General features: G+C 37.7%; 2 protein-coding genes across 2 annotated transcripts in view; both read left to right on the forward strand.

Annotated features, from left to right (window-relative positions):
• The first annotated feature begins 1,423 nt into the window (after window positions 1-1,423).
• LOC129263091 (galactosylceramide sulfotransferase-like) lies at window positions 1,424-7,791 on the forward strand. Its single transcript, XM_064100486.1, has 3 exons — window positions 1,424-1,434; window positions 2,620-2,805; window positions 6,709-7,791. Exons 1-3 carry the CDS (start codon window positions 1,424-1,426, stop codon window positions 7,658-7,660), a joined length of 1,149 nt encoding a protein of 382 aa, XP_063956556.1. The 3' UTR covers window positions 7,661-7,791.
• A 13,213-nt stretch (window positions 7,792-21,004) lies between these two features.
• The window catches only part of LOC129263093 (galactosylceramide sulfotransferase-like), a 2,635-nt gene continuing 699 nt past the window's right edge, over window positions 21,005-22,940 (forward strand). Inside the window, exons 1-2 of the mRNA XM_054901015.2 lie at window positions 21,005-21,192; window positions 22,284-22,940. The exon at window positions 22,284-22,940 is cut by the window's right edge and continues 699 nt beyond it. Coding sequence (XP_054756990.2) covers window positions 21,005-21,192; window positions 22,284-22,940 — 845 coding nt within the window. The remainder of the gene's footprint in view (window positions 21,193-22,283) is intronic.

Here is a 22,940-nt window from a genome sequence, read left to right on the forward strand (position 1 = left end):
CTACAGCCCCCTGAACATTCTGAAGGGGATAGGCTTTGATTTGCCAACACTTCTTGATATGTAGCTGATAGAGCAAAGCCTAATCTTTCCTCTCCAAGTCATTGCAAGAAAATAAAATTGGCTGTACTATATAGTAGGAACGCGCTTTTGCCTGAATGGGTGATCCAAAATGGTGAAATATCCAATAAATCAGCAATATACATGATATAGAGGGGGGTGACTTAGATAGCCCATGAGAGGGCTAGGGTTCAATGTGTCAGTGCTTATTTATATGTAGCTGGTAGAACAAACTCTACTCTTTCCTCTCTAAGTGGTTTCAAATCAATAAAATGGGGTGTACAACAAAGCACAAACGATTTTTGGCCTCAATGTTGGGTCCAAAATTGTGAATTTTCAAATAAATTGGCAATATTAAGCAAACCCCCCCCCCCCCCGAGAGGGGTAGGCTTCGATGTGCCACTTTGTATGTAGCTGGTAGAACAAAGCCTATATACTCTTTCCTCTCCAAGTGGTTTCAAAGCAATCAAAGTGACTGTTCTGTATAGCAGAAATGCCTGTTTTTGCTTCAATGGGTGCTCCAAAAAACAGAGATTTTTCCAACAAATAGGCAATATACAACAACATGATATAGCCAAGGGCAAGGGGGGTGACTTCGACACCCCCACCCCATGAGAGGGTCAGGCCTTGATGTGCCAACATTTTGTTTTATGTAGCTGATAGAGAAAAGCCTACTCTTAACTCTCCAAGTGGTTAAAAAGCGGAGATAATTGCATTTAAATTTTATTAAACTATACATTATACATATTATACATGTACAGTACATGTTATACGTATTAGTCTATGGAAATGCATACAAAAAGCGACATTTCTGAAATTGAAGTATTCAAGTTTGATACCTTATAAATTTGCTAAGAAGAATGATACAGAGTTGGAATTTCATCCACACGATAATAGTATATCAATAAAGTTTTCTGGAACATTTCAAGGTAATTCATTCATTTTTCTTAGAATTATGTAAAATCATGTATTTGCTCAATTTTCAATTTTTGGGAAAAAATGACAAAAAATGTAGTTTTCTACTTAAAATCTCAGCCAAATGACCTACTTATCCCCTATAAATAGTACCAAATTGTAGAAAATTTATTTGTCTTTCATATGACACTAATTTTGTGGCAATGGAATATTTATGTCAAAATCTATGTACGAAAATTCAAATGTTCTGAAAATTTGGCGGCCATTTTGAAAAAAGCGCCCTCACGGGTTAATTTTCAGGATACAGCCTGGTTACCTCATATATTCATATTCAGCGTAAAAAACTGGTCTAGAAGCACTATATGAAAATTTCTCCTTTTTCTTGTGGCACCTTGCTCAATTATAACCCGGACTAAAGTCACTCCTTGGATCTCCGGTTGGTAATGGAGCCATGGATATCTGGTAAACCACTTCTTCTGAAAGTATTTTTTTTGTGATTTTGTCTCTTTTGGGGGAATGATCGAACAATCTTGAGGGTGATTTGGTTCATCATCATGGAAGATTTCTTCACCTCCTCTTTCCACTGTTGTGCTAGTTGATGCCGATTCTAATTCACTTATACTAGCTGTTTCTTTTTCTTGCAGCGGACTTTCAGATTCCTTTCTCATTTCTTTTTCTGCTTTCTTGCTTGGGGTTGCTTGAAACAAGGAGAAGCTCCTTGCTTGAAAGAAGTTTGTTAGTTTGGAATACTTTTTGCGCTTTGCATCAATTTTTAGCCTCAGATATGTCCGCGATATAATCAGGATAGTTTGCTCAAGAGCTTTTACATGTTTTATGACCAGCGCGTTTTGTTAGATATGCGCAAAGAGAAATTCTTGGTAGCTTGTTAATTTCGCGCATTGGAATTTGGTTACAATAACTTTTTATGACAGCGATGCCTGGCGATTTACTTATTTTACATAACAAAAATGAAGTGATATTCAAAAGGGTTGTAGATTAACTGGGACAATCATCATGCACTTGGATGTGGGGAGGGGTAAATCTGAGAAAAGTTATTTGTACTTTTTCAAGATCTACCCCTCTGGGATTTACGTCCATGGGGTTTTCCCCGTTTATCTTGCCACACTTTTACTCCCGTTTATTTTTCCACCCTTTTGAATTAATTGATTTATTAAAAGTAATTCATTCACCACTGGTGGGATGGAACACCCTATCAACAAAAGTTGTTTTTCGTCGGGGTCCTTTTATGTCATGTGTTAAAAATATCATATACATAAACATTTAATTCTTTTTCATCTTGAACCTCTATTCATCTGTTTAAAAGTCCTAGAAAAGAATGTTTTTATTTAATAACAATATACACAAATTGCGAGGGAAACAAACTTATTGATGGCATACTATAATCATCACTATGATCATCATGATCAAACTTTTCATTATTTCATCATCATTATTATAATTTTTGTACCCTAAATTACTGGGGGGATGATAATACAGGCCACCCCACTTGAATATTGGGGGATATATCCCCCATCCCCCCCCCCCCCCCCCGTGATCGACACCCATGGTTCTCATCCAGAAAAACCTGCGCGAATTAAACTTGTTAGATAGAAACCGATTAACTTTCCGCATTCTCTCTTTGAAAAGGCCTTTGGACCAAAGTACGTCACAATCGAGTAAACCGAGTTCGCATTGTGACGTCATCAAGCATGTTGTGTACATCAAGACCCATAAGACGGGATCCACCACGCTTGAAACTCTCTTCAACCGGTTTGGCTTCTACCATAATTCATCTTTTATCTTCAATAAAAATGGAGCTTTGGGGCATTTCGAGTAAGTTCACCCTTATAGCTTGGTCACATTTGCTCGATCTACGGCGGCCGTACGGCGAGTCGAAAACAGCCGTTTTATTAATTTTACTTCAAACCACATATATGTAGCTGGTACAAAAAATGTTAAAACGGCTGTTTCGACTCGCCGTACGGCCGCCGTAGAGCAAATGTGACCAAGGTATTAATTGTATCAATATCACCCAACCCCTCTCCCTCATTCACATGGGCTGCTGAGCCGGGGGGGGGGGTCTAGTGGGGCTTCAGCTCCCCCTTTTTCCAAAACGGTTTACATAAACGTAAAAGTAAACATCGCTTTTCCGTGATAGGTGGGCGAATAATGGGTAAAATGAAATGGCCTATCAAAATCATCGTTGCATGCGCATTTTGCTCAGTAGACTGACTAGGAACCAATCAAAATTCTTCTTTCATAGTCAGCCCCCCCCCCCCCCCTCATACTTTCGACTCGGCTCCCACTTTCAAAACCATTCCGATGCCCCTGATTCATTCCCTTTCTCGAACAATAGCAGAGATGTGGTGTAAATGCAGAGGGGGAGGCGGGGCAAGTTGCCCCCCCTGGCGGATTTCACCGGGAAAAAAAAAAGAAAAACGGGAAAAAGAAAAAAAAAGAGGGAGAAAGCAAGGGAAAGGGGAAAAGGAAAGGAGGAAAAGGAAAGGGAAAAGTAAAAAGAAAACGAAGAAAAAACTTTTTTTAAATGGAAAAGGAAGAAAAGCGGGAAAATGTACGAAAGAAGAACATCTGAGAAAGAGCAAATCATTCCGAAATAGGCCTATGTAATGCAATAGCACAGTGGGAAATAGATCAAAAGACGACAAAATGGCAAACAATTGCGGGAAACAAAGGTAGAATGTAATTAGTCAAAAGCTAATGGACTGCATACAACATTGTGCTTCAAGCTTGCTAAATGCGGGGCTAAATCTTGTTATGCAAATTAGCTACCGGGGCTTTGCCCCAGACCCCACGCAGTAGGGGCTCTTCATTTATATCCTTCAAATGGCTCTATAACGCCCCCCATTCAATCACTGGCAGACAGGCGGGGGGGGGGGGGTTCTTGGTTCCACACCCAAGAGGAAATCAAATAATGAGACAACGTATAATGAAATGAATGGAAACAATAAAAGGTGTTATTTGCTGAATATAATGGAAAAATATATCACATAATTAGAATTTAATTTCAATAGGCATTTTTTTTCCCAGCTCGCTTTGCACGCTGGCGACTTTTTACAAATTTGTCCCACATTGCAATGTTTTGCTCCCTCAAAATATATGGTTCATTACGCAACTGGGTTGAATAAATGTGTTGTGTAAAATTAAGCTATATTCTGTATATGCCCGCGATTTGATTAAAATAGCGGCAATCTGCGAGGTTTAAATGGCTTTGATATCAAGAAGTTCCGGGGGCTCCGCCCCGGACCCCAGCCGCACAGCACAGCGTATGGAAGGGTTGGGCCATGGCTTCAAAAAGTCCTACAAACAAGAACAACAAAAAAGGGGGAAAGAAAAGCAAAGGAAACTATGAAAGTGTAGGATATGATTTTATTTACTGAATAAAAAATAGCTCAAAGTTAGATTCTCAGGAAAAGGTGATTTTTTCTCGCTCGCTTCGCTCGCTCGGGACTTATATAAAGCAGCTTTTTAGCACATGTGCTATAATGCGCCCTTCGGTTTTTTTTTTTTGCTCTTCACGCTACTGCCGCACAGAATCCTGTTCACAGTGGCGTACAGACCACAAAAAAGGAATCTAAAGAGAGAAGAGTGAAATATATTATTTTCTGGATATCATGTCAAAATCTATCACAAAATTTGAGTTTTTTATTAAAAAGGTCAAAATTTTTGCTCGCTCGCTTCGCTCGCTCGCAACTTTTTTTAATAGATAAATTCTGCCTGATACGCAATATCTGGCCTTCTCAAAATAGTCGCCTCATTACACCATTACACCTGTTCATACCATGATATGACCGGGAAATTTTTGGCTCTTGCCCCCCCCCCCCCCTGGCCACTGACCCCTGTTACGCCGCTGACAATAGCAGATATGTGGTGTAAATGCAGAGGGGGAGGGGCACATTAAGGGGACGTTCACCCTGAAGAAAAGTTTGTTGCAAATATAGCAAAAAAAATAATAAATAACAAAAATATTGGTGAAGGTTTGAGGAAAATCCATTAAGAATAAGAAAGTTATTAGAATTCAAAGTTTTGGACTTGTGACGTCATAAACGAGCAGCTGCCCAATAAGTTATGTAATATAAAATGCGTATATTTCATTTTTTTTAATGGTTCGTGGTGACTTTTTTTTGAGAAACGGGTGTGATTTAATATACTGAAGGTACAGTAAAAATCCTTTTCACTTTTCTGAGAAAATGACATTTAATTGATTTTTTCCAGACGATATGTAGAAAAGCTGCTCGCATATGACGTCACAAATCAAATAATTACAATTGCAGAATTATCCCATCAAATCAAGTACCTTTGACATGCCCAATCTTCCTGTGTTCTGCGATTTTGATAATTTGATCTGATTTGTCCGATACGATGACGTCACGACCAATTTGCTGCGTGCGCTGCGTACGGAGGAGGTGCCACGAAAATGCAAGGCGTTACAGAGCAGTAGTAAATGTGTGCGCTGGGCAAAGAGTTGCGATTGATCCAGGATTGATCCCATCAATCACAACTATGGACGGCCAGCAACGTCAACATCAACTATGCATGTTTGTTCAAAATATGAGTCTAACTCTGATGTATATTCATGCATTCATTGTTCTCTGGAAACTTCACCGTGTTCTCTTTGTTCACAAAGAAGCCCCCATCCCCCCCGTGATCGACACCCATGATTACATGCATTATATGTTTCTTACTCGTGTGAAAATTAGTTTCTCCATTTGCATTGTACATGATGAATATAGGGGCTATGGCGGCCATTTTGAATTTCATAATACAGCATTTATCACATCAATGGCATATTAACAATTATGTTTTTAATCAGTATTCCACTCGTTTATCTTAATGATATGCATTTTAGTGCTCAATCTTGTCATTTTTTTTGCCCCGGCCATTGCCATTGTATACTCTTTGGGCCAGTGGCGGCTATTTTAGATATCAAAATACAGCAGTGTTCCCATATATGACATAATATAAATGATATATCTCGTTAGTAATGATGATTTGCATGTATTACTTCGTTCATACATCGCGATTTTTGCAGTTTAGTGCTCATTTTTGTGAAAATTAGTTTTCCCTATTCATATTGTACATAATAGTATACATTGGCCTATGGCGGCCATTTTGAATATCAGGAAAATAAATATTTTGTCAAAAATCATTTTCTAAGATTGTATTTCACTCCTGCCACACAATTTCATGCATTTCACAGCCAATGTGCGGACAATTTTATGATTTTCATGGGTAATTTGCATATTTTGGCGGCCATATTGGATTTTGCCAATTTGCGGAAAATGCTCAAGGTTACACGAGTGGCATCATCCAGATTCGTGATCAGCACCCTCGAATTGACAAGAAACCATAAAAAAATATTGTATATACATATAAAAAAAACAAGGTTTGGTCAATTTTCTATGGGGCCTATCCTGGACTATATCTGCGATGCGATTCCACCGAGATATGACTGGCAATTTGGTGCAAACGGATCCTAGCGCAATGACATCGCATAGCGTGCGCTTGGGCTTTAGAGCAATTTACCCATCCCTTTCGGTGGATAACATATGAAACTTCTATATTCTAATGTTGCAGCTTTTGTTTTCTCTTATTGTTTTACTGAAGTGGAAATTAAGACACAAGTAAGTTTTGACAGTAAATTACATGCAATTTATGGAACTCATGGATTGTGAATATACATCTATCATATAACTACTGCTTAATTTGAAATTACAGATCAATGGACTTACGAAAAGCTGACGTGGTCACAAAGTTACTCCCACCTCTCGGAGTAAAAGAAGGAGACTACGCGAGATATAAGAATTACGACACAAGTGCGATTCACGTACGATTTTACCGCGATGTCTTAGATCAGTTCATGGCCAATGGAACGCGTTATGTTTCGAGCGTTCGCGATCCAGCCGACCAATGGGAGTCAGCCTTTAATCAGTTTGGATTCAGAAAAGTTATCTCAAAAGTAGCGGACTCCAATGGCCAGATGATCATAATAAACGACTCCTTAAAATTACCATTTGATGAAAAGAATTCAACGCTCGATACAATTAATGAATTTCTCCGAACACCGGAGGTATACATTGATGTTCTGAAAAAGAGGGGGGATGATATACGTTGGCATTTTGCACGAAACAGTCAAACATTTGATCTAAGTACGGATCTTGAACCAGACCAGGTTCACAACGAAACGCTTGTTAATCGGACATTCGATCGACTACTCGACGAACTGGACTTCGTCATCGTGAACGAATACTTCGACGAATCCTTGCTCGTCATGAAGAAAGCATTTTGCTGGGATTTCACCGATATCTTGTACATTCCACAGAATAGGCGAGCAGTGAAGGATACGCTGCCGGAAAAAACGCGGGCTAAGATCCGCGCGTTTAACCGAGCAGATACGCTCCTTCATCGGCGCTTCAATGAATCTCTGTGGAAAAAGATCGAGGGTTACGGACCGGATTTCAAGAAAGACTTGGATCATTTCAGACAAATGTTGAATGACGTCAAGTCAGAGTGTTCTGATGTAGGAATGTCTTATCTAAAGGGATATAATTCGAAGATGCTCAATATAAGATCCAAGACCAACGGAAACCTGTATTGCAAATTAATGGCAGATAGAATTGAAGGGTCGTTCTGGCATGTCTATAATAGACAGAAAATACAGATCTTTTAGCATACTGCAATGTATAGGTCACACGCATTTGATTTTTTTATCCGTAGGATTATATGTCAAAATTGAGATTTGAGATCACGTGAAATAATGACTGTGAACACGATTCTCTTTTATCATTCAGGGGCCGCGGAACCGGGGGGGCTGGGGGGGCTTCAGCCCCCCCACTTTTTTTCCAAAACTGTGTACAAAAACTTAAAAATTACCATATGATTGTGATTTTTAGCATGGTCAGCCCCCCCACTTTGAAAACCGTTCCGCGGCCCCTGTGACATTAACTACCTTACGTTGATACTTTAAATATCTTGAGAGTTTATATCCAACATAATTTAAAACGTGACTTTCGTATAAAATGAAATGTAAAAAAGTGCAATAAAAAGTTTTATAATATGTTTAAATTAGTGAAAATGTAAATGACCAATTTCTGACTTTATTCAAATATATCGGATATCCTGTTTAGATTGTGTTCCTGTGTTTAATGGAAGTTTAACTTTAGCATGTTTAGACCATGCATGGACAAAAATAGAAAGAATCCCGAAAAGAGTTTGTAAAATTATCCGAGGCAAAAGTTATTTGAACTATGAAGATACTATAAAAAAGATGGAAACTGGATACACTAAAAGATAGACGTGAACAATTATGTTATGATTTTGCCAAGGCCCATGCATGTTGTAAGAACTGGGCCCCGTCTTACAAAGAGTTGTGATTGATCCGATCAATCACAACTATGGACGGCCAGCAACGTCAACATCTCTTATGCATGTTTGTTCAAAATATTTTCTAGCTATGATGTATATTCATGCATTCATCGTTGTTTTGAAAATTCATAATAATAATAATTGGCATTTACATATCACTTTATCAATTTACGACTGCTCAAAGCGCTTCAAAATTATTATGACCCCGGTCACTGGATCAACCGCGTAGCCAGGATTTCGTTTTTGGAGGGGGCGGTAAATGCACGCAAAGCGTGCCAACGTGCCAACACTTACAGAGCGCAAGCGCGCATTCTAGGGGGTGGGTGCAGGGAGGGGGAGTTTCCCCCTCCCGCTCGAAGCGCGAAGCTTTCGGTGTTTCATAAATTAAAATGAAAAGGAACCGTCTCTCTTGTCTCTAGTATCTATATCAGCCCCAATTCAGTTGACTATATTGTGATTTTGAACCTTGTTTTCAAAAGTGATTGTGAACGCACAAACAGGGATCGAATGGAGGAATTTAAAATAATATTAACCCCGCGCGAAGCGCGGAAGCTAAAGCGTTTTATCAAATTTTTTTTTCAAAGTAAAGGGTCCCGAGAAAAGAGTATCCTCTAAGTTATATTGAATACTTCCCTTGGAAAGATCAGATTTGATTACAAACAATTTAGCAACAGTGCATATTTAAACTCGCAAAACAGAGGAGAAGAAGGATATGCCGGGAGGAAGATATTCCTCCCCGTGCAGAGCAATGAAACTGACATTTCAAAGGGCGGACGTTTCATAAAATGCAGATATCTCTAATACCACCATCGGCTCTATAATTCAATTGATTTTAAAAGTTGAAACTTCTGTGATTTATTGAAATTATATAAAACAGGATGATATATAATTTCTTTGACTAATTCTGATGCGCTTCATTTTGAATGATAAAGAAACTCAAGTGTCAAAATTTCAAACTGAGGGCGCAAAACAGGACAGGAGATGAATGTGCAGGGAAATGACATGAAGTTAAGTAGAATTTGATAAAAAAAAATATTGTACTTTTTTTTATTTAATACGACACGAATTTTGTACCTTCCTCTCTTTAAATAGAAACCTGTTTGTCCCCAAATTATAGTTGTTTAGTAATGAGCTGAAAAGCGGGAAAATTTGCCTATATGGAGGTGATATGACGGCAGAAATTGATGTAAAGATTTTACCCGCCCGGAGCCGACCCGACCAGAAGTTGCGCGATCAATTAAAAAAAAGATAACTTCATATACTTTGGCCTATCCTTACTCTAGTTTCATGCCCTAATGTATATATTTCAACTTTGACTGGCAAGAAATACACATAGCTGAGATGGAAAAACAGGGTTAGAGAAAGGGTGAGGGAGACAAAGGAGAACTGCAATATTGTCATTTAACCGCGCGCAGCGCGGAAGTAAAATTCATGTATATAAATTTAGAGCAAGAGTAAAGGAGATTCTTTTTTTTAGGAAAAAAAAAAGAATGAAAAGAAAAACCCACAAAGCTACATTTCTTCCCTTTCCTTCCTTCGCTTTTCCTTTTCTCCTCTCTTTTCCCCTTCTTTTTTTTTTTGGGGGGGGGGGACCGCCCCCCTGGCTATGCGCCTGCACTGGATTCATAGCATTTCAAGCAGCCTGTTAGGCGCACACTTGCTAAACCAACCACAATGACGGTTGTTTCCTACCGGTACCCAATTAGCACCTGGGTGAGAGTGGCAAAGTGTGGATTGACGCCTTGCCAAAGGACGCTAGGCCATGTGGGGTTTGAACACACGACCCTCTGATTACAAGGCGAGAGTCAGTACCGCTACACCACGGCGCTTCCAAAGGACATTGTGCACATTTCCTCTAGAAAAAATTATGACACTGATGGATTTCCATAGAGTTACGATTGATTGAATCAATCGTAACTCTTTGTAAGACGGGGCCCTGGTTACCGGAAATCAACGTTGTTGGCATGACTTTACGCAATAATCAAAAGTACATGTAATACAAATGCAAGACCTCCCGTTTAAACATCGTTTATATTTCATCAATCTCCTAAATAACTGCTGAATTGCGTATTTTCACCATAATTTCATAATGTACACTGTATTTTTCTTAATGTACCATTAGTTTTATTATTATTACATTATTGTTTTATGCTGCGTGTATTGTGATATTCTTCTACCTCTGCTTTTTGGCTGCGCATATATGTGTATGACTGTTTTACTTGGAAAAAATGAAATGAATTCTTTTTTTTAATCTATTTAATTTCTCAATGATAAAATTATGTTTTACAGCGACCCCCCCCCCCCCCCCTCCTTCCCTTTGGGCTGCAGCTCTGGGCCCCGTCTTACAAAGAGTTTCGATTGATCTAATCAATGGAAATCCATCAGTGTCATAATTTTTTCTACAGGAACTTTGCAAAATGTCCTTTGTAAACAAGGGAGAACACACTAAATTGTCGAGAAATCGAGGAATTTATGAATATGCATCATGTATAGAATTTCTTTTGAACAATCATGCATAAAATATGTTGACTTTGCTGGCTTTCCATAGTTGCGATTGATCAGATCAATCGCAACCTTTTGTAAGATGGGCCCCAGGTTTACCCCGGAAACTTTACTGTACTGTGGTGATATATAGAAACAATATTGACAATGAAAATAACAATAGTAGGCATAGGGGGGACGTGTCCCCCCCCTAAATTTTAAATTTTTAGTTGATAACCTTTTTTTTTTTTTTTGCTTGTTTGTCAATTTTTTTTTCTGCGTCCCCCCTAAATTTTTTGGTTGATAACATTTTTTTTTTTGCTTGTCAAAAAATTTTGTGGTCCCCCCCTAAAATTTTTGGCTCCCGCCGCCAATGATAGTAGGTATAATATAACGATGATAATTACAATGGAAAGTTGATGCTGTGAAAATGTATTTATTTACTTTATTCATAGTACTGACTTTAATTCCAATTCCAATTAAATTTCCAATATCAGTAACAGTTCCAATTTCAATTTCAATTTTGTTTGGGACATGAAGACAACGTGTTGAAACTTTACAAATCGACTTGTTTGGGACAAGAATACAACGTGTTGAAACTTAGAAATCAACTTGTTTGGGACAAGAAGACAACGTGTTGAAACTTAAAAATCGATTTGTTTGGGACAAGAAGACAACGTGTTGAAACTTAGAAATCGACTTGTTTGGGACAAGAAGACAACGTGTTTAAACTTAGAAATCGACTTGTTTGGGACAAGAATACAACGTGTTGAAACTTAGAAATCAACTTGTTTGGGACAAGAAGACAACGTGTTGAAACTTAGAAATCAACTTGTTTGGGACAAGAAGACAACGTGTTTAAACTTAGAAATCGACTTGTTAGGGACAAGAAGAAAAACGACGAGTTGTTCAAACTTGTTTGGGAAACGTCGCGTTGTTTGGGGAAAGAATACAATTTAATCAAATCATTAGTTGTTGAACTTTGGCAAGTCGATTTGTTTGGGACAAGAAGAAAATATGATGAGTCGTTGAAATTCAAAAAGTCGATTTGTTTTGGGACAAGTATCCACCAAGAAATTAAAATTAAATGTGCGCGAAGCGTATTACAACGAGCATGAAGAAGGGTGCCCCTTTATCTTGTTAATTGCGGCCGGGGAGCTCGGGTCAGGGATTCGAAATGCTTTGAAGTGCAGTTCATCAGATTTTAATTTGTATCACAAATTTTAATAACAAGTATGAAGCAGCTCGTCGTGATTTAATGAGTAGTATGTTGAGATAAAAAAAAACTCCGTGAAAATCATAATAAGATGAAGTACCCTTGCATTCCAATCTATTCATTTTGGTATTCTGAGAACCGCCATGTTATCTCTGTATAAGACACAGCTTTTTTATGGAGTAATATCCAATGAGAAAGGCTGTTTTATAGCACTCTCATCTCATTCAAACCATGGACCTATATTACAACCAATGAACATACTGAAAATCCTTTTTCGCCAGGTGTGGCAAATGAGTGAGATTGCGTCAATTCATCAAATTCAAATGCGCTTGCACAAACACGATAATAGTTTTATGCATAGGTGGATCCAGGGGGGCCGAGGGGTCCGCCCCCCCCCCCCCCTATTGGCGGAGCAAGAAAAGAAAAAAAGGGGGAAAGAAAGAAAAGAAAAGAAAAAGAAGGGAAAAGAGAGGAGAAAAAAGAAGGGGAAACATAAGAGGAGGAAGACGAGTGAATAAAACAAGATGAGGGGAAGACTTAGAAAATAATTTTAAAAAATCTTTCATGTAACTATATCAAATTTTCGATCGCGCTCGCATTGCCTTTTATGTGATTTACTTATCTTGCTCAATTTGGAGCTTCAAATATCAAATTTTGAAGTCAATATACAAAACATATTTCAGCTCGGAAATCGAACTTTCGTTATTTTGTTTGATTTACAAATCGATTTTTAAAAAGTGCTCTGTAAAATTTTCTGTTTTATGGTCTGAATATTAACATTTTCTGCTCGCGCTGCACGCTCGAAATATTTGATTTGTCAGGTACCTATATATTATTTTCCTGTATTCCATAAAGTTTTCAAATATCCCTATTCGGGTCAGAATGTCAAAGCGTATATGCTAGAGCTGCAAGCTTGCATTTTGATTGGTGAGTTATGTATATCTCAAATTCAATTCTAAAACAAACTCTTAAAATCCCCATTTCATGACAGTTCATGAAAAATTACGGCTCGCGATTTGGGCTCGCATTGACTGTTGAAAAAATATTAACTCATATGCATCTTATTCATAATTACAAAAGTGCTTCAAATGCCCAGTTTTCAGGCCATAATATTAACAGATTTCGCGCTCTCATTAGGCTTATTAGATTAATAAATAAGATATTAATTAATAATCAAATTGTCCCTCCTTCAGAATGGAATATCGACAAATTTAATCTCGCGCTTAGGAAGAGAAATAGGAAGATAGTCATCATTTTCATACGATGACATAATGAAACATATCAGCTCTTTTTTTAAACTGTGATCCATATCCACCTCACAATTTTCCTACAAAGTACTTGAAATACCCTTTTTCAGATCGGAATATAAAAAAAAAAATAGCCCGCGCTTCGCTCTTGCTTTATTGATTTTCATGATAAAAAGCTATTTAGAATACCCAAATTCTATGTCGAAATCAGATACGCAGCTTGTTTTCTATTTAAATCATTATCCAGTTTCATATCACAAACTTTCAAATTTTTTCTGCTCGTGCTTTGCGCTCGCATTATTATTGTAGGAAGATTTCCAATTGCTCATCCTTTTCATGATAAATTATACAAAACATGAATAGAGTATCCAATTTTTAGGTATATATCTCTTTTTTCCGCTCGCGCTTCGCGCTCGCATCAATTATTTAGTTATTTACTTATCCTTTTCACGATATCAAAAAGTGCTTAGAATTTCCATTCTTCAGGTAAAAATTGTTAGCTCGCGCTTCGCGCTCGCATCATTTGATAGTTGAAATATGTAACGTCTTCATGGCTAACAAGCAGCCGTTACTAGATCTTTTTTTTTTATCAGATCAAAACATTTATATAAATTTCTGCTCGCGCTTCGCGCTCGCAGTAATTATTTAGTTGGATACACATCTTGTTTAGGATCACAAACATTTAGGAAAAAATACATGAAATAAAAAAGCTCGCGTTTCGCGCTCGCACTATTTAAATAAGTCTTATGAGATTAGTATATATTCAGGTTGATTTGTCAGAATAAAGCATAAAAGTGACTATTACGACTACGGTCCCCTTCAAAGAAACAACAAAAACTTTGAGCGGCCGATCGGGGAAAATGTGGCTTAAAAAATTCAGGGCCCCCCTATTGGCGAAGGCTGGATCCGCCCCTGTTATGGACCTACTGAAATCATTAAATGTGATTGGTATGTACAGTAAATTTGTTGTAGAAATTCTTGATGAAAAGGGTCCGGCGCTGCCCTATAAGGGGACGGGAGGTGGGTTAACTCACATTTTCTCCGATAGGCTGCTCGAATTAAGAGCTAAAATTAGGGGAGCGTTTCATGAAAGGACTTGTCGGATGTTTTATCCGACAAGTCCCATTTTATCAGACAGTTACCATAGTAAAAGTACCTCTCAGCCAATCAACATCAGAGAAAGATGTCAGATCTGACAACTTGTCGGATGAAAATGTTGATGAAACACTCCCCAGGACATGCTGGGGTTGGTTATGGTCCTAAGGAGTAGCTTTATTTTTACAATCATGATAGGTACCTCACAAGGCTAAAAGCCCGGCGCACATGAGTAGTACAGACCCCCATTCACTCTGTGTTAAATCATAGCTCATCAAAAAAATCATCGAAAATCAATCCCACGATAGATTTTGCTTTAATTCACTGACATTAGTCACAATTAACTGTACATTCAAAACTAGATATGTTAATCGGGTACTTGTCCAGCTCAATCAAAAGTTAAATGGCCTGAAATAAGACTAACAATAATTTCGGCCAGTTCATTGCCAGAAAAACTCGAACTGCATTGTGGGTAATAATAATTAAAATGAAATACAAAAATGCAGTCTAGCCTCCCCAAACGCCTTAATTATGAAAGAGAGTATGAACACATGACAATGTTTTTATCATTTATATTTTGATATACAAACATTTTGTCTATTTTTAATGTATTATTCTAATCAATAAAATCTTAGCAATCAGAATTCAGAATTGTGATAGGACTATATACTGATATCGAAATTCAAGTTCGAGCCTGGACCTGAGTAGTAGGTCCATGGTTCGAGCCTCCCTGTAGGAACAAAGGCAACATCAATTCCAAATCGTAATGACGTCATCATCGCCTGCGACGTGGTTTTCGCAAAGTGCATAGTGCTATGTCTGAGGTAGTGAGACTAGATTCACTGTGTACTGTGGCAGGCACAGACATAGAGTTTGGCGTCTAGTCTTCACTCAAGTCTAGACATGATATAATTGGTTAAAGTGTTAAATATGAATGTGTGCTTGCAGAATAGGAGATGAGTGCATGCCGGGGGGGGGGGGGGGGCTACCGCACCCTTACAATGCAGCCGGAAGGGGGTGCTTTGCACAAAAGGCTATGGGAGAAGTTTGCTGAACCGGTCTCCAGTCGTTCAGTTGCGGAACTGAAGACGAGTATGCCTATTAATTTACTCATTCTCTTTTGTGTTAGATATCACAATAAATAGAACTCGGCATCACATAATTATAACGACACTGCGAGTCGGACCTATCACATTTTGTCATTATTCTACACATGCCGAGGACCCCATGCACTGCAAATAAGCTTTCTAGCTTTCGTGGGTTATCCTTTTCCTACTAAGATCAGTCAACCATCGGAACATGTATAACCATCTAACCAACTTTCTTGCGTTCATTGAGGAAGAAGCTTGATGTGTACTGCCGCGCCAAGCAGGTAGGATTACTGCATCTTTTATTCATTATTCATATTTTTATCGTTTGAAGGTGTCCGAGAATCGTATAATTCAAATAGAGTCAAATCCGACGAGTAAAAAGTTTTATCAAAATCGGACGAGGAATAACAAGATTTGATGACATTTCATCATTTTGCATTATTTCGGTGAAAAAAGTTCTTAGCATGTCTTCGTTTATAATAATGAAGTAAACCGTGTACAAAAACGTTAAAATTACCATCTGATTGTGATTTTTGCATGGTCAGCCCCCCCCCCTTCCAAACCGGTCCGCAACCCCTGTGATAATATTGTTATCATATTTTTTCAAACTGTGTCCTCCAAGAATGTGAAAAGACTCGATCGCCATTAACAGAAGAAATTCAACTAGCAAAATGCTGAAAATTTCATAAAAAGTTGATTAAAAAATAAAAGTTCTTGAGATACAACATTTTGCAATATTTTGTGAAAACCTGTATACATTACCCGCCCCCCCCCCCCCCCCCGCACTTATATTGACGAGTGGATACCATGCGCGACCAAAAAAACACGTAAAAAGGATATCTTTTTCAAGCTAGGGCACGTTACATACGTAACGTAATAAGGGTGTCAAAAACACTAAAATAATGAAAAAAGGGTATCTATTTTCGGTGGGAAAGCTACGTGTTTAGGGTCCAATTTGCGAGGGTATAAAAAATGGAGACTAAAATGTTTTATAAAGGGTGTACTTTTTGCCCCAAGAGTCAACACTACGAGTACGATTTGGAGGTGACCGGGCTGTACTAAACCCAATGATAGGTAAAGGTAAAGCCGACGACCGACGACGTCGTCCGTGGCATATATAATTATCGCTATACTGGTTCAATTCAGGGAATACTTGCCAAGAATATCGTTTTTTTCCAATACTTGTTAAGGGTTGGGTTTCACACGCCAATACTTGTTAAGGGGTGCATATTCAGAATATGGAAAATACGTGTTTAGGGTGCTTTTCGAGACCCCATGGTATTCACTCGTCAATGGAAGTGCCCCCCCCCCCCCCGGGACATTATCGTCATGAATAAATGCAGCAATTGGACTGATTGCCATTCCCCCACTTTCCTTTTTTATTCTCAGGATATTTATTGCATATATTTTATACATGTGTGTAAAACATATATCCCCTCAGAATGTTATTATCAATGACTGAATCAGTACACTGTAGATTTGAAGGATCTAAAATAAATCCAGATAAGCTGTGAGTAGCAGTTATTCGATCTTTGGATTTGGATCTAAACATGACTGTTAAACCTTGTGGATTTGAATGTAAAGCTAAAATACATGAATTTAAATCGTTTGAGATTTAAACATTAATTCTTAGGATTCAGAATAAAATAATGATAATAATAATAATGATAATAATATCAATAATCATCATCATAATATAATACTAGTAATAATAATGATGATAGAAATATAGTAATAATAATTATCAATATACTTATGATAATAACAATGAAATCCACGACCGAGTAAAAAGAATTGATGGAGAGAAAAAAGAACAGGAAAGGGAAAAGAGGAAATATATTATTATTAATCATTTAATTATTAATTAAATATTATTAATTATTTATTAATTTTATGGTCTATCTAATAGATAATATTTCACCTCCCATCCAGTGTTATATTTATTCCCTCGGGTGAATACAAATAAATATAATCCCTTGGGGAATATACAACTCCGTCGGGAAATGAAAAGTTATATTCAAACTCTAGGTAGGCAATATCTGTATAATTATGTTACAATCTATCATAGAATCAAAGAGGTAGGCCTACGTGGGAAATAAATCACGAATATGGAAAATTATGAAAACTGGCATTGATACCAAAAGGCTTGGACGTATCGAGTTGAAAAAGAAAGATAATATTTTTCTTCTTATACACTTCTTACCTCACCCATCGCCCTGTGTTCTCAAAAAACACACAAACTCCGAGGTCATCCATTGTGTGACATTGTGTGATGAGTATACCTATATATATTTTTTAATGAATTACGGTAGATGTAGACCCAACCTATTATTAAAAAAGGTGGGGTCTAACCAAACAAATTGATTTGTATAAATAAAGCAACAACGAACAAGCGTAACATTGAAAAACTCATCAAAATCTGGATGTGAAATTAAATTTTTTTTCATTTTCATATGTGCACAAAACAGTTCAATGCACACCCTGGTTTCTATATGCAAATGAGGGAGATGATGACGTCACGCACTGACTATTTTGTCTGCGTTGTATCATACATATAGGCTTGTATGTTTTTTTTTGTATATTGGGTATATTGGAATAAAACGCTTTACTTCAGACATAATCAAAATGTTTACTTAAAATGTAAAATAATAATAATGATATGCAACATTTATGTAGCGCTTAATACAAATGTTTCTAATGACAAATAAACCCTTTTTGTAAAAAATGGTGGGATGTATTTATTTTTTACAATATTAAATTTAGGGGGAAATCTTTATTTTAATCGCATACGTTTATTTTAATTGAATAAACGTTTTTGTCTCACCTGCATAGCAGAGTGAGACTATAGGCGCCGCTTTTCCGACGGCGGCGGCGGCGGCGGTGGCGTCAACACCAAATCTTATCCGAAGGTTAAGTTTTTTAAATGACAGCATAACTTAAAAAGTACATGAACCTAGTTCATGAAACTTAACCATAAGATTAATCCAGTATTACTAAACATCCTGCCTGAGTTTCATGTCACAAGACCAAGGTCAAAGGTCATTTAGGGTCAATGAACTTAGACCATGTTGGGGGAATCAACATCAAAATCTTAACCTAAGGTTAAGTTTTTGAAATGTCATCATAACTTAGAAAATATATGAACCTAGTTCATGAAACTTGGACATAAGGTCAATCAAGTATCACTGAACATCCTGCATGAGTTTCACGTCACATGACCAAGGTCAAAGGTCATTAAGGGTCAATGAACTTTGGCCGAATGGGGGTATCTGTTGAATTACCATCATAACTTTGAATGTTTATGAATCTGATTCATGAAACTTGGACATAATAGTAATCAAGTATCACTGAACATCCTGAGCACATTTCAGGTCACATGACCAAGGTCAAAGGTCAATGAACTTTGGCCATATTGGGGGTATCTGTTGAATTACCATCATATCTCTGTAAGTGTATTGGTCTAGTTCATAAAACGTGGACATAAGAGTAACCAAGTATCACTGAACATCTTGTGCGAGTTATAGTAGTTTTCAAAGACAGCACTGCTGCTATATTGAATCGCATGATGCAGGTGAGACCGTCAGAGGCATTCCACTTGTTCAAATATAACATCTGACTATTAGGATGCTATACTTCATGCTAACTTTCAATGAATAAACTAATTAGTTGTGAGGAATGCAGTCAGTTTTTTTTTTGTAAGGGGGGGGGTGGGAATTATAATTATAGACAGATGTACTTTATTGACTTTGATACGTTTCTTTCAGACACGACAGCTAAACTTTTAGAGATTCTAAATAGAATAGTAAATTTGGGGTGAATGTTTTGAATGAATAATTATAGGATTACTTGAAATGAATATGTCTTTGTTTTCAGACCTGGGGTCCGTTGCAGAAAGAGTTGCGTTTAAACGCAAGTCAAAATAACGGAAAATATCAATCTCAAGTCCCAAATGCGCGCTGTTGATTGGTTGAAAATCAAGTTACGCATGATTTTTAAAGTTGCGATTGATTGCAACTCTTTCTGCAACGGGCCCCAGACCAATGCGGTCATGCCTTTTTATAACGCACGCAAATTTGTGAAACACCCCTTGCTGACATTTGGGTTATTATGTATTTTTCATCACAGAAAAAAAAATCACCATGGATGAAAAAGTGTGTCTGAGTGTGTTTGGATTTTTGACAATTTTGTCAGTAATCATCATCTCGGTGAACAAGACACAGAAGAATGGAATCGAAGATTACTATCCGGCTACGCGATACTACTATCCGATTATCCGACAGAGGTAAGTAGAGAAATGATAACGGGGGGGGGGGGGGGCAATATAATAGTTACAAGGATGAATCGAAAAGATAACCTGTCGTTAAATACCCATGGGCCCCTGACCCAGTTATGGTTAGACTAATGTATTAATCGGAAATATGGTAACTGTTATAATTATATGGAAACAATGCTATTGATCTCGCGGGTTGAGTTTTAATTAATCAAGAATTTTTTTTAAAGAATACATTACAAAACTATATGATTGTTCAAGGACCAATTGCACAAAGAGTTGGAATCAAACTTAAACTATAAATATAAAAATCAATTGCAACTTGATTTCCAACAAATCAACAGCGCCGTTCAGGACTTGCAATTAATATTTTAATTTGCATATTTAAACACACCTCTTGCAACGCGGGCCCAACGGGAGTCTCATGAAAGCTGTCGACGAAGCACGGTCTATTTAAGAAGGTTTATTTTCATTTCGTCTAATGCCAATTCGTCTATACCATCATTTGGTCTATCATCAGTTCGTCCACTATCCACATGGTCTATTTGTCATTTCGTACACTCCCCATTTCGTCTAATAACCTGTTGGTCCAATAGCCATTTAGTCCATATACCATTTGGTCTAATTGGACTAAAGTGTTAATTGGGCGAAATGAATGAAAATGAAAAGGATATTAGACCATCTGATTATGATACGAAATGGTCATAGACGAACTGGTGATTAGACGAGGTGAATATTGGACCAAATAGTTTTTAGACTAAATGGTTATTGGACAAAATGGTTGTTGGACGAAATGCATGGCCCTATGAAGCAGGGATGCCATAAATTTCCTTCAAGAACACTGAAAATGCCCGTCAAATGACAATGAAGCATTTCGGAGACCTTTGCCGAAAAGTGGTAAACCGGGTGGGTGTTTCATGAAAGTTGTATTTCAGTGCTGACAATTTTAGTGCAGTTGGTTTTGAATGGCTTAGAGGCACTGTCAGAGAAAGACGACGTGTCAGTGTTGACACCTTTCATGAAACGGTACCCAGAATAGCAGTTTCGTCTCGTGTTTCGAGCTGACAAAAAATTGCAAATATGTCATTTGTCCAGAGTCAAAGACGAACGAAACTTCTTTGATTCACATTATTTTCGACAAAGACCTCTTGGTTGTTCATTGTCATGAAGGGCATTGGACAATACATCTTCAATGTTCTTGATCCGTCGTGGATCGGAAAAAAATCCTTTTCACATTCTCTCTCTGTTCATGTATTTAGAAGCAAATACGTCACAATCGAGTAAACCGAGTTCGCATTGTGACGTCATCAAGCATGTTGTGTACATCAAGACCCATAAGACTGGATCCACCACGCTTGAAACTCTCTTCAACCGGTTTGGCTTCTACCATAATTCATCTTTTATCTTCAATAAAAATGGAGTTTTGGGGCATTTCGAGTAAGTTTGCAAATAAAACTTCTGCCACCCCCATCTGTCCCCGTCCCCGCTCATCTTTTTTTTTTACGAATTAGGCCTATAGCTTGCATCTGTAATGTAAGATTTGTAAAAACAAATTGTATCTTCTCTTCTATTTCTATAAGTTACTTTCTTATCTCATGATGGATATTCATTAACAATTTATACATGCATCTGCAATTGAAAAAAATGGATTCTAATCAAATGATAGGCTGAAATCAATCACACGTGACCAGTCATTTATTGTTTGTAGCTAATTAAATGATTGGCTGAAATGTATCACGTGATGGTGTATCAAAATATAAAGGAACCACATGGCCGTATGCCGCAAAGGGGGGCAGGGGGCAGTTGCCCAACAAAACTTGAAAAAAAATCATGTAAATGAAAACTTTCACAAAATTCAACAAAAGTGTGCACGAATTCCTTCAATTTCACTTAAGTCAATGCAAAAGTGCCCCAAGACAAGCTCGGTCGATTCGCTCGCTTCTGATTTTATTTTTTTTTTCAAAAATGTTTATGCGTCTTGCCCTTCCCCCCCAAAAAAAAAAAATACATAAGGCCACGAGGACCAAAATCACAATATTTGCTCGGCCACTTGAATAATCACCATGATTAACAATAATTATTGTTTTTGTAACAGTTCAAATTAAATGCCCTCTGCTTCTCCGCTGGCTTGTTAGATCCATTTCTAAGGTACATCGGGCGTGCATTTCATCTGGAATGCCCTTTTATAAGTCAAACATACATTGTTAATGCATGTCCCTTGTGTTTGTTGTGAATTTGACCCTGTAAATAAATGTAACCCCTATGGAAATAAAGCTAATCGACAAATGTTTATAGTCGCTCAGATATCATAATAAATTTAATGGAAAAGATCTCCTAAACATCATGTGATCATAGATCATACAAATACCCTTTATTGACCATGTTGACAGTTTGAAAGAGTCTTAATTGCGTCGCCTATTTGTTTATTGACGGGCAAAAAAATCACAAAAGAGAACTCGTGCGTTGTATAGATTATTTAACAAGATTTTATTATTCAACTTCTATAACTGCATAATTTGAACTTACAGATCAATGGACTTACGAAAAGCTGACGTGGTCAAGAAATTGCTCCCACCTCTCGGAGTAAAAGAAGGAGACTACGCGAGATATAAGAATTACGACACAAGTGCGATTCACGTACGATTTTACCGCGATGTCTTGGATCGGTTCATGGCCAATGGCACGCGTTATGTTTCGAGCGTTCGCGATCCCGCCGACCAATGGGTGTCAGCATATTATCATTTTAATTTCAGAAAACCAATATCTGACTTCGCCAAAGATCGTTTCAAGATGATTACAGTAAATGGTTCCTTGAAATTGACGTTTGATAAGAATAATTCTACTCTCGATGCAATGAACGAATTTCTCCGACAGCCGGAAATATACATTAATGCGCTGAAAAAGAGAGGGGACGTGATTTGGCATTTCGCGCACAACAGCCAAACTTTTGATCTAAGCACCGATCTGAATTTGATGCAGCGGGACAACAAAACGCTTGTTAATAGGACACTCGATCGACTAGTCGACGAACTGGACTTCGTTATCGTGAACGAATACTTCGACGAATCCTTGCTCGTCATGAAGAAAGCATTTTGCTGGGATTTCACCGATATTTTGTACACTTCACAAAATAGGCGAAAGAAAAAAGACACGCTGCCGGAGGAAACGCAGGCTAAGATCCGCGC

This window comes from Lytechinus pictus, chromosome 6 (assembly GCF_037042905.1).
Source record: "Lytechinus pictus isolate F3 Inbred chromosome 6, Lp3.0, whole genome shotgun sequence".
Taxonomy (NCBI): domain Eukaryota; kingdom Metazoa; phylum Echinodermata; class Echinoidea; order Temnopleuroida; family Toxopneustidae; genus Lytechinus; species Lytechinus pictus.